Raw genomic sequence first — 16,102 nt, forward strand, 5'->3', positions numbered from 1 at the left:
TTGGCTCCGGAAGCACCTGGGACCCGCGGTGACCCACCTTCGGTCACTCCAACCGTGAGTCTCCTGCATATCTGCGTGAATATCCTGCATATCTGCGTGTATATGTTGCCTCCTTAGTACATAGGCCTGATTAGGGTTGCTCTTCTTTCTGCCTAGGTTAAAGAAATGAAATCAAAAACAAAGTATCTTAAGTGCATTAATTGCTCCAAAAAAATACTGGAAGGAATGTTTTTGGACCGGTACTTGATAAAATGTTAGAAAAAGCTGCCGACAAAAAGAAAGGCTTCCCGGAAGAACATAAAAGGAAATTTTTTCGCCCTTTCGGTCAACAATCCAAATCCTACAGAGGCAAAGGCAAATCCGGTCGCTGGAGCTACCAGAAGGGAGGCAAGGGCCGGGGTTTCCTCCTCAACCCCCAAAACAAGCCAAGCGAAAAACAATGATGCCATAGTGGGGGGGAGGTTAAAAAATTTCTTAGCCCAGTGGAATATTACAACATTAAACCCTTGGGCTCTAGACATTGTAAAGAATGGATACAAAATAGAATTTATCTCCACCCCACCCAAAAGGTTCCAGGTAACGTCCCACGCTCCAAATACCCTTTCAAAAATCTGGCATAATAGAATTAAAAAAGTCGCAGGTATTAAAACAAGTCCCAATACCAGAAGAAAAACAAGGGTTCTATTCAAGACTCTTCTTAATCCAGAAACCAGATGGATCTTCCAGAACCATCTTAAACCTAAAAGAGCTAAACAGGTTCATAGCGTACAAAAAATTCAAAATGCAATCCATCTCCTCAACCGTACCCTTGATAAGAAAAGGAGCATGCATGACGTCCGTAGATCTTGAAGACTCATACTATCACGTCCTGATACATCAAAATTTGCAAAAATTTCTGCGGTTTGCCCTACCAGGCCGGGGTCATCAAATTCATCATTTCCAATTCTGCGCTCTTCCGTTAGGCATTTCATCTGCACCAAGGATCTTTACAAAACTTATAGTAGAAATGCTGCCCTCCCTAAGAGAAGCCGGACTTACAATTTTCCCTTATCTAGACGTTCTTACAGAAAGTCTCCAGCCTGGGTTGGTTGATAAATATAAAGTATTCCCTAATACTGTCATGCAACAAGAAATTCCTGGGGTTAATCCAAGATTCAGAGGCCCAAAAGACTTTACTACCTCAGGAAAAAGTAAGGGCCATAATAGAAAAGATTGGAAGATTCCAAATCCAAAACAAAACCTCGATCAGGAACGCAATGAGTATCCTAGGTCTCATGACCTCCTGTATAACAGCGGTTGCCTGCAGCCAAGACCACACAAGAACCATCCAATCCTGGATCCTAAACACCTGGAACAAACAACCGTCATCATTGGACAGGATAATAAAAATCCCCTGGAAAGTAAAAATAGACCTAAATTGGTGCAAAATAGAATCCAATCTTACCAGGGGGGTCTTCTGGCAAAAAGAACCGGGAGTTCAGGTAGTAACCGATGCAAGCGCAACAGGATGGGGTGCAATAGTGGGCTCCTCAAACCGGCAAGGAAAATGGCCAGAACAAATAAAAAACTAATGCTCAAACTACAGGGAGTTAAGAGCAGTCTGGGAGGTTCTAAAATCAAACCCAATTTTATTAAACGGCAAACACCTAAAAATATCCTCAGACAATACAACAACAGTCACCTATCTGAAACATCAAGGAGGCACTAAGTCTGAAAAACTCAAATTCTTAACAAGGAAAATCTTTTTTTGGGCAGAAAGAAACTTCTTATCCATCACAGCCATTCACTTGAAAGGTTCCAAGAATACCGAGGCGGACTTTCTAAGCAGACAAACCCTAGATCCAGGAGAATGGAGTCTTTAAATCCAGCCATTTTTCAAAATCTAACAAAAAAGTGCGGCCAACCACAAATAGACCTATTCGCATCCAAAAAGAACGCAAAGGTCTACCGTTTCTGCTCACTCAACCCCAGGGAAAGTCCATGGGCAGTGGACGCATTTTCAATAAAATGGAACAGGTACCTAGCCTACGCATTTCCTCCATGGGCATTAACCGCCTCCGGACCGCCTAACGCAGGATCACGTTCCGGAGGCGGCAGCTCTGCGCACAGTCACGCATATACGCGTCATCTCGCGAGACGCGAGATTTCGCTCAAAGCCGGCCCGCGCATGCCCATCGCGGGCCGGCAAAGTTAGAGGGGGGTCACGTCATCAGCTTGCCAGCCAATGATCGTCGCTGGCAAGCTGATGATTTTTAAAAAATCGAATCAGAAGCCAGTTAACACATTATATTTGTAAATATGATGTGTTAAATGGCTTCTCTGCTCCTCTGCTGGTCCTTTTTGTCAGTTGGTTCCAGCAGAGGAGCACACATCACTGTAAGTACACATCAACAGTACACTTAGCCCCAGATCACCCTCCCCCATCACCCCAATTAACCCCTTGATCACACCCCTGTCAATCACCTAGTGAAAGGAAAAAAGTGATCAGTGTAAACTCACTTTTTTTTCCCCACTGGTATTGACTGATAGGTTTTAGGATAGTTTAGGTCCCTTGGTTAGGTAGTTTAGCGTCAGTTAGCGCCCAGCCCACCGCACCGCAGTCACTTATTCGCTGTTTAGCGTATCGCTAATCAGCATTTGTACTTTTATAGTATCTGTAAGTGATCAAAACTGATCAGTCAGATCTATAATAGTATTCGTGTCACCTTAGCTCGCCCTCCACCCAAAACGCAGTGTTTGCCCGATCAGGCCTGATCGGTCGCCCACACGTGCGTTCACCCACACCCGCCCCGACGCAGTGACAAAAATATATATTTTTGATCACTGCACAATCCCTTTCCAAGCGCTGCGGCGATAAAAAAAAAAAAAAAAATCAGTTTTGATATTTTTTATCAATCGCAGCGGCCCCCGGTACTTCGCTAGCCTCCCATTTGTAAGACAGGCTTGCTTTTTTCTTGGCTAGTCTCAGGGAATACCCCTAAATTTAGTAGTCCAAATGTCAAACAGGGGGTGTTCAGGCTTCTGACCCAGTCGGATGAGATATGGGAACCCTCATCTGACGAACCTGTGGCAAGCAGTGGCAGTCTGACCCAAAGTTCGGACGATGAGGTTGAGGTCCCTGATGGCACCAGGCGTACCCGGCCCGTGTCGCTAGACCACAGGTTGCGCAGGATCCGCTTCAAGAGCAGCAGAGTGGGGCTGTCGGATCACGTGGTGAGGCATACACCAGCAGCGCAGCCCTCCCTGGACCTAGTACCAGCACTGCCGTACAACATGGTGAAGTGGCGAGCACCAGAAGGGCAGTTGAAGCTGGTACAGTGGCACGTGCAATAGTTACCCCGTCGCAGCCACCGCACAGACAGGCCCGTAGAGTCCCTGAGGTGCTGGCAAATCCTGATTGGCAGTCCCCAACTTCAGCCGCACCTGTAGTTCCCCCTTTCACCGCCCAGTCTGGAGTTCGGGTTGAGACGGCTCAGATCGGTTCGGCCCTGGGATTTTTTGAGCTGTTCTTGACTGCGGAGCTCTTGGACTTAGTCGTGGCAGAAACAAATCGGTATGCCACTCAATTTATATCCGCCAATCCGGAAAGCTTTTATGCCTAGCCTTTCCGGTGGAAACCAGTCCAAGTTTCTGAATTAAAAAAATTTCTGGGCCTTCTCCTGAACATGGGTCTAACCAAAAAGCATGAATTGCGGTCATATTGGTCCACGAACCCGATTCATCACATGCCCATGTTCTCTGCTGCTATGTCCAGGGCTCGATTTGAGGCCATCCTGCACTTTAGCGACAACACCACCTCCCGTCCCAGAGGCCACCCAGCTTTTGACCGGCTCCACAAAATTCGGCCCCTCATAGACCACTTCAACCAGAAATTTGCAGATTTGTATACCCCTGAGCAAAACATCTGCGTAGACGAGTCCCTAATACATTTTACCAGGCGCCTTGGCTTCAAACAATACATCCCAAGCAAGCGCACCCGGTATGGGGTCAAATTGTATGAGCTCTGTGAAAGGGCCACAGGCTATACCCACAAATTTCGGATCTATGAGGGAAAAGATCAGACCCTGGAGCCGGTCGGTTGCCCTGACTACCTGGGGAGCAGTGGGAAGACAGTCTGGGACTTGGTGTCACCCTTATTTGGCAAGGGGTACCATCTTTATGTGGACAATGTGGACAATTTCTACACAAGTGTGGCCCTCTTCAGGCATTTGTTCCTAGAACAGATTGGCTGCTGTGGCACCGCGTGAACTAGTCGCGTGGGCTTCCCCCAACGGCTCGTTACCACCCATCTTGCAAGGGGGGAGAGGGCTGCCTTGTGTAACGAAGAACTGCTCGCGCTGAAATGGAGAGACAAGCGTGACGTTTACATGCTCTCCTCCATTCACGCAGACACGACAATACAAATAGAGCGAGCAACCCGTGTCATTGAAAAGCCCCTTTGTGTCCACGACTATAATTTGCTCATGGGAGGGGTGGACTTCAATGACCAGATGTTGTCTCCGTATTTAGTTTCCCGACGCACCAGACGCTGGTATGAGAAGGTGTCTGTATATTTAATTCAATTGGCTGCATATAATAGTTTTGTTCTCTATAGTAAGGCTGGGAGAACATGATCCTTCCTCAAATTTCAGGAAGAGATCATCGAGAACCTCCTGTATCCAGAAGGTTCCGTGGCCCCATCCACCAGTGTAGTTAGCCGTCTACACGAGCGACATTTCCCCAGTGTCGTTGCTGGTACCTCAACCCAACCGTCACCCCGAAAAAGATGTCGTGTCTGTAGCAGGAGTGGAATAAGGCGTGACACCCGCTATTTCTGTTCTGACTGCCCTGAACACCCTGCCCTATGTTTAGGGGAGTGTTTCCGGAAGTACCACACACAGGTACACTTAGCATAGGGATTGCATCTCACAGGACAGGCACACAGGGCTATTAGGGCCCTTTCACTCACAGCTGCTGCAAACCTCTCCTTTCACCTGGGATAAAGTGCATAATGTACTTCGCCACATCTTTGGGCGATTTGCGCTTTGCACATTGTCCCATGGGGAAGGAGAGGTTTGTCCTATAAAAGGTAAAAAAAACACAAAAACAAAAAAAAAAAAACACCGGTAAGCAAAAAAGTTAACTTTCAGTTCAAAAAGTTAAATAAAGCTTATATGTTCTGTTCAAAAGTTATTATAAAGTTAATAGAATTTATTGCGTTGCGGCCTGTTTTTTTTTTTTTACCTTCTAGGTGGACCAACCGATCGACTAGCTGCAGCACTGATGTGCATTCTGACAGAAGCATTGCGCTGCTGTCAGATTACACAAGTCGGTGTATGCGGCGCTGCAAGACGAGATTTCTCCTCTGCAGTAAAAGATACGTTTGCCAAGTCATATGAGCTGAGGAGGCAGCGGTGTTCATATGCTTTGGCAAACACTTTGTATATATAAAAAAAAATAAAAAATCCCGGCAATAATTTATTCATCCACATCGATTGATGTGAATGGAGAAATCTGGTTTGCCAGGGCATACGGGCTAAGTGGGTATGGATGTTGGGCGGAGCTCCTATGTCCTGGCAGACGCCTTTCCCCTCCTTTTTTTTTTGGCAGAGATTTTTTCATCCACATTGATCGATGCGAATGAAGAAATCTGTGCCGTTCATTTTTTTCTTTCAGCCCAGAGGCTGAACGAAAAAAAAAAATCTCATTACCCGTATGCTCAATATAAGGAGAATAGCAGAAACTCCTAATGCTGGCCATACATGTAATGATTGCGGAGACCCTCAAATGCCAAGGCAGTACAAACACCCCACAAATAACACCATTTTGGAAAGACGACACCCCAAGGTATTCGCTGAGGGGCATATTGAGTCCATGAAAGATTGAAATTTTTGTCTCAAGTTAGCGGAAAGGGAGACTTTGTGTGAAAAAACAAAAAAAATCAATTTCCGCTAACTTGTGCCCAAAATTTCTTTTTTTCTATGAACTCGGCATGCCCCTCATTGAATACCTTGGGGTGTCTTCTTTCCAAAATGGGGTCACATATGGGGTATTTATACTGCCCTGGCTTTTTAGGGGCCCTAAAGCGTGAGAAGAAGTCTGGGATCCAAATGTCTAAAAATGCCCTCCTAAAAGGAATGTGGGCCCCTTTGCGCATCTAGGCTGCAAAAAAGTGTCACATGTGGTATCGCCGTACTCAGGAGAAGTTGGGGAATGTGTTTTGGGGTGTCATTTTACATATACCCATGCTGGGTAAAATAAATATCTTGGTCAAATGCTAACTTTGTATAAAAAAATGGGAAAAGTTGTCTTTTGCCAAGATATTTCTCTCACCCAGCATGGGTATATGTAAAAAGACACCCCAAAACACATTGCCCAACTTCTCCCGAGTACGGCAATACCACATGTGTAACACTTTAATGCAGCCTAGGTGGGCAAAGGGGCCCACATTCCAAAGAGCACCTTTCGGATTTCACCGGCCATTTTTTACAGATTTTGATTTCAAACTACTTAACACACATTAGGGCCCCTAGAATGCCAGGGCAGTATAACTACCCCACAAGTGACCCCATTTTGGAAAGAAGACACCCCAAGGTATTTTATGATGGGCATAGTGAGTTCATGGAAGTTTTTATTTTTTGTCACAAGTTAGTGGAATATGAGACTGTGTGAAAAAAAAAAAATAAAAAAAAAAAATGTCATTTCCGCTAAAATAAAAACTTCTATGAACTCACTATGCCCATCAGCGAATACCTTAGGGTGTCTACTTTCCGAATTGGGGTCATTTGTGGGGTGTTTGTATTGTCTGGCCATTGTAGAACCTCAGGAAACATGACAGGTGCTCAGAAAGTCAGAGCTGCTTCAAAAAGCGGAAATTCACATTTTTGTACAATAGTTTGTAAACGCTATAACTTTTACCCAAACCATATTTTTTTTACCCAAACATTTTTTTTTTTATCAAAGACATGTAGAACAATAAATTTAGAGAAAAATTTATATATGGATGTTGTTTTTTTTGCAAAATCTTACAACTGAAAGTGAAAAATGTCATTTTTTTTTGCAAAAAAATCGTTAAATTTCGATTAATAACAAAAAAAGGAAAAATGTACCACCAAATGAAAGCTCTTAGTGAGAAGAAAAGGTGGTAAGTTGCATGACCGAGCAATAAACGGTGAAAGTAGTGTAGTGCAGAAGTGTAAAAAGTGGTCCAGTCATTAAGAGTGTTTAAGCTAGTGGGGCTGAGGTGGTTAATACCCAAGGTTATTCAGAAAATCCTCACGGATCCAGTTACAGTGATTCTAATCACCCCCTATTGGCCCAAGCGAACCTGGTTTTCATCCTGAGAAATCTATCCTTGGAAGATCCATGGCTGATTCCGTTCCAGAAAGACATTCTGTCACAGGGCCCAATTTTATACCCAAACCCGGGACTCCTCAAACTAGCAGCTTGGATCCTGAAAGCGAGATCCTTAGGAGCAGGGGTCTCTCAAATTCCGCAATTAGTACCCAAAAAGTCAAACGCCATCTATTTAAAGATATGGAGAAGATACTGCTCATGGCTGGGGAAAGATTGTACTGACATATCATCCTTCTCCATACAAGGGGCCTAGATTTAGGCCTTAGGCCTAGTACCTTTTTAAAAGTACAAATCTCAGCCTTGGGGGCCTTCTACGACACCAACCTTTCAAATCATAGATGGGTTAGAACATTTATTAAAGCCGCGTCTAGACTCAGACCATCCTTAAAGGCAAATACTCCGCCATGGGACCTAAATTTAGTCCTTAATGGATTAACAAATCCTCCTTTTTCCCCACTATCGGAAATCTCGCGAAAACATCTCTCCGTTTAAAACAGCTTTCCTGATAGCGATTACATCCGCTAGACGCGTAGGAGAAATCCAGGCACTGTCATGTAAGGAACCATACTTTCTAGTTTTTCCCGATTAAGATCGTACTAAAACTAGATTCGGGTTTTCTCCCAAAAGTGGTTTCCAACTTCCATAGGGACCAGGAGATTATCCTACCTTCCTTCTGTAGGGAACCAAAAAATGGCATCTACTCGACGTAAGGGAGACTATTAGCCAATATCTAAAAGTGACAGCCCCTTTTAGGAAAGATAATAATCTATTCAATTTTCTCGAAAAAATAAGGGTAAAAAACTCTCTAAAACACGTTGGATAAAAACGACTATTGTTCTCTGCTATAGTTTAGTGGGCCAGACATGCCCTTTTGGTATTGGAATATGTTCTCATCACGGGCATCTATGCCCCTTTTGATGCAACCCATTATCTTATTGGCCTTGGCAGCAGCTGCCTGACACTGTTTTTTGCAGCTTAGTTTGCTGTTTATTAAAATTCCTAGATCCTTTTCCATGTCAGTGTTATCGAGTGTTTTACCATTTAGTATGTACGGGTGACTTGCATTTTTCCTTCCCATGTGCATAACCTTACATTTGTCAGTGTTAAACCTCATCTGCCACTTATCTGCCCAAGCCTCCAATCTATCCAGATCCATCTGTAGCAGTATACTGTCCTCTTCCGTGTTAATTACTTTACACAGTTTAGTGTCATCTGCGAAAATGTATACTTTACTATGCAAGCCTTCTACAAGATCATTAATAAATATATTGAAGAGAATAGGGCCCAATACTGACCCCTGAGGTACTCCACTAGTGACAGTGACCCAATCTGAGTATGTACCGTTAATAACCACCCTCTGTTTTCTATCATTGAGCCAGTTACTTACCCACTTACAGATGTTTTCTCCCAGTCCGAGCATTCTCATTTTATATACTAACCTTTTATGTGGTACAGTGTCAAATGCTTTGGAGAAGTCCAGATACACGACATCCATTGATTTGCCGCTGTCAAGTCTAGAACTTACTCCTCATAGAAACTGATTAAATTAGTTTGACATGACCGATAAAACGCTTAATCTATCTAGGCGCTCACTTCACCCCTCAATCAATTCCTTCAGTGGTGTAGTTTCCAAACTTGGGTCACTTTTTGGTGGTTTCCAACCTAGGGGGTACATCAGGGTCTCTTCAAATGTGACATGGCACCTGAAAAGTGGTGCCCTAGGCTGTTTTAGAGGCTGGTATCTGCTTCTAAAACCGCACAGAACCGCGCTATGCAATGCCCACTTGAGCAGGTGAGGTCACTGGGTTCCCTGCAAGGCTGAAGTCTACCACATAAAGTGACACGTCAGATTTTAAAAATGGGGCTTCACCTGTGTGTGTGTGTGTGTGTGTGTATAGATAGATAGATATAGATATGTGTGTGTAATATATATATATATATATATATATATATATATATATATATATATATATATATATATATATAACACATATATATAACACACACACACGTAGTCTATGATTTTTCTATACAGCAGGTCACAGTAAGAAAAGTATACCTTGATGGAAGCAAGAAGTAACAAAGTGTGATCTATTCAGAGTCTTACTTGACATACATTCTCTTTCTAGCTAATAGTGCAGGTGACTATTACTGTGCATAATTATTAGGCAACTTAACAAAAAACAAATATATACCCATTTCAATTATTTATTTTTACCAGTGAAACCAATATAACATCTCAACATTCACAAATATACATGTCTGACATTCAAAAACAAAACAAAAACAAATCAGTGACCAATATAGCCACCTTTCTTTGCAAGGACACTCAAAAGCCTGCCATCCATGGATTCTGTCAGTGTTTTGATCTGTTCACCATCAACATTGCATGCAACAGCCTCCCAGACACTGTTCAGAGAGGTGTACTGTTTTCCCTCCTTGTAAATCTCACATTTGATGATGGACCACAGGTTCTCAATGGGGTTCAGATCAGGTGAACAAGGAGGCTATGTCATTAGATTTTCTTCTTTTATACCCTTTCTTGCCAGCCACGCTGTGGAGTACTTGGACGCGTGTGATGGAGCATTGTCCTGCATGAAAATCATGTTTTTCTTGAAGGATGCAGACTTTTTCCTGTACCACTGCTTGAAGAAGGTGTCTTCCAGAAACTGGCAGTAGGACTGGGAGTTGAGCTTGACTCCATCCTCAACCCGAAAAGGCCCCACAAGCTCATCTTTGATGATACCAGCCCAAACCAGTACTCCACCTCCACCTTGCTGGCGTCTGAGTCGGACTGGAGCTCTCTGCCCTTTACCAATCCAGCCACGGGCCCATCCATGTGGCCCATCAAGACTCACTCTCATTTCATCAGTCCATAAAACCTTAGAAAAATCTGTCTTGAGATATTTCTTGGCCCAGTCTTGACGTTTCAGCTTGTGTGTCTTGTTCAGTGGTGGTCGTCTTTCAGCCTTTCTTACCTTGGCCATGTCTCTGAGTATTGCACACCTTGTGCTTTTGGGCACTCCAGTGATGTTGCAGCTCTGAAATATGGCCAAACTAGTGGCAAGTGGCATCTTGGCAGCTGCACGCTTGACTTTTCTCAGTTCATGGGCAGTTATTTTGCGCCTTGGTTTTTCCACACGCTTCTTGTGACCCTGTTGACTATTTTGAATGAAACGCTTGATTGTTCGATGATCACGCTTCAGAATCTTTGCAATTTTAAGAGTGCTGCATCCCTCTGCAAGATATCTCACTATTTTTGACTTTTCTGAGGTTGTCAAGTCCTTCTTTTGACCCATTTTGCCAAAGGAAAGGAAGTTGCCTAATAATTATGCACACCTAATATAGGGTGTTGATGTCATTAGACCACACCCCTTCTCATTACAGAGATGCACATCACCTAATATGCTTAATTGGTAGTAGGCTTTCGAGCCTATACAGCTTGGAGTAAGACAACATGCATAAAGAGGATGATGTGGTCAAAATACTCATTTGCCTAATAATTCTGCACGCAGTGTAATATTTGGTGCAAATACTTCTTTATTTTACAGCTCTACTCTTGCTCCTTGGATGGCACAATTAAGTTATGGGACTTCATTGACGGAATTCTAATAAAGGTAATTTGGACTTTAGCTAACTAATCATTATCATATACATACATGTAGATTAAATAGATTTTCTTTTTTTCTCAAATCCATCCATGTTAATGTCATATATTTCATTTTCAGACTTTTCTAATTGGGTTTAAAATGTTTGGCTTGTATACTACTTCAAAACAAGACTCTGTGTATGTTGTTACTCAGAGCAATGACTCTTCAGGTGAGTGCATTCTTACTGTTGTGAATGGCATTATTATCAAATCTGTCCACAAATTAAAGGACAATTGGGGTTGGAATAAGTTAAAGCTTTCCAAAGTTATTACTACATAAAGTGACACGTCAGATTTTAAAAAATGGGGATTCAACATTTGGTTATTCATATTGGTATGTACATATACACACATTCTATTGGTTCATATCATATCAGGGTTCATCAATCCTATTAATGATCGTTCCCGATAATTGTCTTGTGTAAAGGTGCCGCTGATCACCAGTGAATGAGAAAACGTTTGTTCTTTGGGTGATTGGATCTTTCACAGCAGCAGCTTGTCCTGTGTTAAAAAACAAAACAAAAATCTGTTGACCAAAAACAATGAAGCTGTATGGGCATGTGAAACTGCAGTTCTCATTTCTGCTTATGAATAGGCATTTGGTTCATTACCCATTAATGACTGCTCACTTGTACAGTATAAAAGGAACTTAACCACCTAACACATCTGCTCATATCTTCTGATTGGTGGCAGCTAGTCATGTTTGAAAGCTGGCATTTCAGGCTTTCATACAAGACCAAGACGTTAGCATTAGCACAACATAGCAAGAGATATCACTGTTAGAAATCGAGTCGGGAATAAAAGCGGTAAAACCTGCTTTTACTGTCGCTTTCAGCTGCATTCACTGCATCCTGATTTCTAACAGCGATAGCTTCCCATGTAAAACATTACAAAGCTCATATCTTTAGCTTCCACACGCTCCTCTTTATCTGGAGGAGGAGGGGGGCAGTTGGGGAGCTGACAGTCTGCAGGAGCAAACAAAGAATAATGCAAAACATATAGAAATTTGTCGTCGTCATTATATTCACCCATATAATAAAGCTGTTATTTTTACCACACAGTTAATGCTGTAAATAAAATCCTCAAAATAATGTCAATAAAATTGCTGCTTTTTTTTTTTTAATTCCCCCTAAAAAATTAAAATAAGTTAGAAGAAAAAAATGAAAAAGTTAGGACTCCTTGAACACAAAGAAGCAAAATGTTACTTTTCCTTTACCCCTTAATGACCCAGGACGAGAATGCTCGTCCTCAATCGCTGGCACTTAGCGCTAGAGGACGAGCGTTCTCGTCCTGCAGTCGTTCCTCCCCCCGTGTGCGGTCCCCCCATCAGCAGAGATCCGGCGGTTACTGACAACCGGATCCCTTCTGCATCCACCAGCATTGGCGATAACCCCTCATATGCCGCGGTCAGCGCTGACCGCGGCATATAGGAGGTTTGCGCTCCCTCACCTCATGCATCGGGTCCCTGCGCTGCTGTGGCGGGGACTCGATGGTTGCCATGGCAGCCCCAAGCCATTCCAAGGCTTTTGGGGCCTGTCATGTACAGAAGCCTAAGAGGCCCAGCCCCCAGGCTGGGTCTCCTAGGCAACTGTTAGCGTCTTACAGTGTAAGACACTAACAGTTCAGTACAGCACAATACAGATGTATTGTGCTGTATTGAAACAAGGATCAGACCCTGTTCCATAGTGGGGCAAAAAAAAAAGTTAATCAAATTAAAGTTTTACAAAAATAAGTTTCAAGTAAAAAAAAAAGTCCTTTTCCAAAAATAAAGTAAAAATAAATAAATAGGGAAAAGACATATAGACATATTGGCGTCCGTATCGACCGGCTCTTTAAAAATATCACATGACCTAACCCCTCAGATGAACACCGTAAAAAATAAAAACTGTGCTAAATAAACCATTTTTGGTCACCTTACATCACAAAAAGTGTAATAGCAAGCGATCAAAGTCATATGCACCCCAAAATAGTAAAAAACAATCATCTCATCATGTAAAAATCAGACCCTACCAAAGATAATCGCCCAAAAACTTAAAAAAAAAAATGTTGCTCTTAGACTATAGAAACACTAAAACATGATTTTTTTTGTTTCAAAAATGAAATCATTGTGTAAAACTTAAATAAAAAAATTGGATACATATTAGGTATCGTCGCGTCCGTGACAACCTGCTCTATAAAAATACCACACGATCTAACCTGTCAGATGAATGTTGTAAATAACAAAAAAAAGAAACTGCCAAAAAAGCTATTTCTTGTTACCTTGCCTCACAAAAAGTGTAATATAGAGCAACTGAAAATTATGTGTACCCTAAACTAGTACCAACAAAACATCCACCCTATCCCATAGTTTATAAAATGGGGTCACTTTTTTGGAGTTTCTACTCTAGGGGTGCATCAGGGGGGCTTCAAATGGGACATAGTGTCAAAAAAGCCAGTGTAGCAAAATCTGCCTTCCAAAAACTGTATGGCATTCCTTTCTTTCTGCGCCCTGCCGTGTGCCCATACAGCAGTTTACGACCACATATGGGGTGTTTCTGTAAACTACAGAATCAGGGCCATAATGAGTTTTTTTGGGCTGTTAACCCTTGCTTTGTAACTGGAAAAAAAAATATTAAAATGGAAAATCTGCCAAAAATGTGAAATTTTGAAATTGTATCTATTTTCCATTAATTCTTGTGGAACACCTAAAGAGTTAACGTTTGTAAAATCAGTTCTGAATACCTTGAGGGGAGTAGTTTCTAGAATGGGGTCATTTTTGGGTGGTTTCTATCATGTAAGCTTCACAAAGTGACTTCAGACCTGAACTGGTCGTTAAAAAGTTGGTTTTTGAAAATTTCAAGATTTACTTCTAAACTTCTAAGCCTTGTAACGTCCCCCAAAAATAAAATGTCATTCCTAACATGAAGTAGACATATGGGAAATGTAAAGTAATAACTATTTTTGTAGGTATTAATATGTATTATAGAAGTAGAGAAATTGAAACTTGGAAATTTGCTAATTTTGGGCAAATTTTGTATTTTTTTTATAAATAAAAATGAATTTTTTTGACTCCATTTTACCAGTGTCGTGAAGTACAATATGTGACGAAAAGACCATCTCAGAATGTCCTGGATAAGTCAAAGCGTTTTAAAGTTATCACCACATAAAGTGACACTGGTCAGATTTGCAAAAAATGGCCTGGTCCTGAAGGTGAAAATGAGCCCGGTCCTTAAGGGGTTAAAGGGGTTGTCTCATCATGGACAATGGGGTCATATCGCTAGGATATGCCCACATTGTCTTCTAGGTTTGTGTCCCTCCGCCTGGACCTGCACCTATATCGAGAATGGAGCCCGTGAAGGAGGGCACATTGCGCATGAGCAACCGTCCCCCATTTATTCTCCGAGTCCGGCGAAAATATTTGAGCGCTGGTTCGGCTATTTCCGTCGGCCCCATAAAAATAAATGGGAGCGGGGGCCGCACACGCGCTGTACGCTTACATTCACTTCTGTGGGAAGCCGGCTTGGTGGTGGCCGGACCGGAGTCCTCCAGCCACCACCTTGCGGGGCTCCGTTCTTGATATAGACAATGGGGACATATCCTAGCTATATGCCCTCATTGTCCATGATGAGACAACCCCTTTAACCCCTTAAGGACTCAGCCCTATTTCACCTTAAGGACTTGGCCATTTTTTGCAAATCTGACCAGTGTCACTTTAAGTGCTGATAACTTTAAAACACTTTGACTTATCCAGGCCATTCTGAGATTGTTTTTTCGTCACATATTGTACTTCATGACACTGGTAAAATGAAGTAAAAAAAAAATCATTTTTTTGCATAAAAAAATACCTAATTTACCCACAATTTGGAAAAATTTGCAAATTTCAAAGTTTCAGTTTCTCGACTTCTGTAATACATAGTAATACCCCCAAAAATTGGGATGACTTTACATTCCCCATATGTCTACTTCATGTTTGAATTATTTTGGGAATGATATTTTATTTTTTGGGGATGTTACAAGGCTTAGAAGTTTAGAAGCAAATCTTGAAATTTTTCAGAAATTTACAAAAACCCAATTTTTAGGGACCACTACAGCTCTGAAGTCACTTTGCGAGGCTTACATAATAGAAACAGTCCAAAAATGACCCCATTCTATAAACTACACCCCTCAAGGTATTCAAAACTGATTTTACAAACTTCATTAACCCTTTAGGTATTGCACAAGAGTTATTGGCAAATGGGGATGAAATTTGAGAATTACTTTTTTTTGCCTAATTTTCCATTTGAACTCCATTTTTTCCACTAACAAAGCAAGGGTTAACAGCCAAACAAGACTATCTTTATTGCCCTGACTCTGCCGTTTACAGAAACACCCCATATGTGGCCGTAAACTACTGTACGGGCACACAGTAGGGCGTAGAGGGAAAGGTGTGCCGTATGGTTTTTGGAAGCCAGATTTTGCTGGACTGTTTTTTGGACACCATGTCCCATTTGAAGCCCCCCTGATGCACCCCTACAGTAGAAACTCCATAAAAGTGACCCCATCTAAGAAACTACACCCCTCAAGGTATTCAAAACAGATTTTACAAACTTTGTTAACCCTTTAGCTGTTGCACAAGATTTAATGGAAAATAGAAATACAATTTCAAAATTTCACATTTCTGGCAGATTTTCCCTTTTAATATTTTCCAGTTACAAAGCAAGGGTTAACAGCCAAACAAAAATCATTTATGGCCCTGATTCTGTAGTTTACAGAAACACCCCATATGTGGTCGTAAACTGCTGTACGGGCACACGGCAGGGCGCAGAAGGAAAGGAATGCCATATGGTTTTTGGAAGGCAGATTTTGCTGGACTGTTTTTTTGACACCATGTCCCATTTGAAGCCCCCCTGATGCACCCCTAGAGTAGAAACTCCAAAAAAGTGACCACATTTTAGAAACGACGGGATAGGGTGGCAGTTTTGTTGGTACTAGTTTAGGGTACATATAATTTTTGGTTGCTCTATATTACACTTTTTTGTGCGGCAAGGTAACAAGAAATTTTTTGGCACGTTTTTTTTTTTTTTGTTATTTACAACATTCATCTGACAGGTTAGATCATGTGGTAATTTTATTGAGCAGGTTGTCACGGACGCGGCGATA

The 16,102-nt window shown here is 42.1% G+C and overlaps 1 protein-coding gene across 1 annotated transcript in view; it reads left to right on the forward strand.

The window, feature by feature from the left end:
- The window catches only part of WDR75 (WD repeat domain 75), a 343,006-nt gene that overhangs the window by 21,850 nt on the left and 305,054 nt on the right, over positions 1 to 16,102 (forward strand). The window contains exons 3-4 of the mRNA XM_040441253.1: positions 10,887 to 10,952; positions 11,064 to 11,154. Coding sequence (XP_040297187.1) covers positions 10,887 to 10,952; positions 11,064 to 11,154 — 157 coding nt within the window. The remainder of the gene's footprint in view (positions 1 to 10,886; positions 10,953 to 11,063; positions 11,155 to 16,102) is intronic.

This window comes from Bufo bufo, chromosome 7 (assembly GCF_905171765.1).
Source record: "Bufo bufo chromosome 7, aBufBuf1.1, whole genome shotgun sequence".
Taxonomy (NCBI): Eukaryota; Metazoa; Chordata; class Amphibia; order Anura; family Bufonidae; genus Bufo; species Bufo bufo.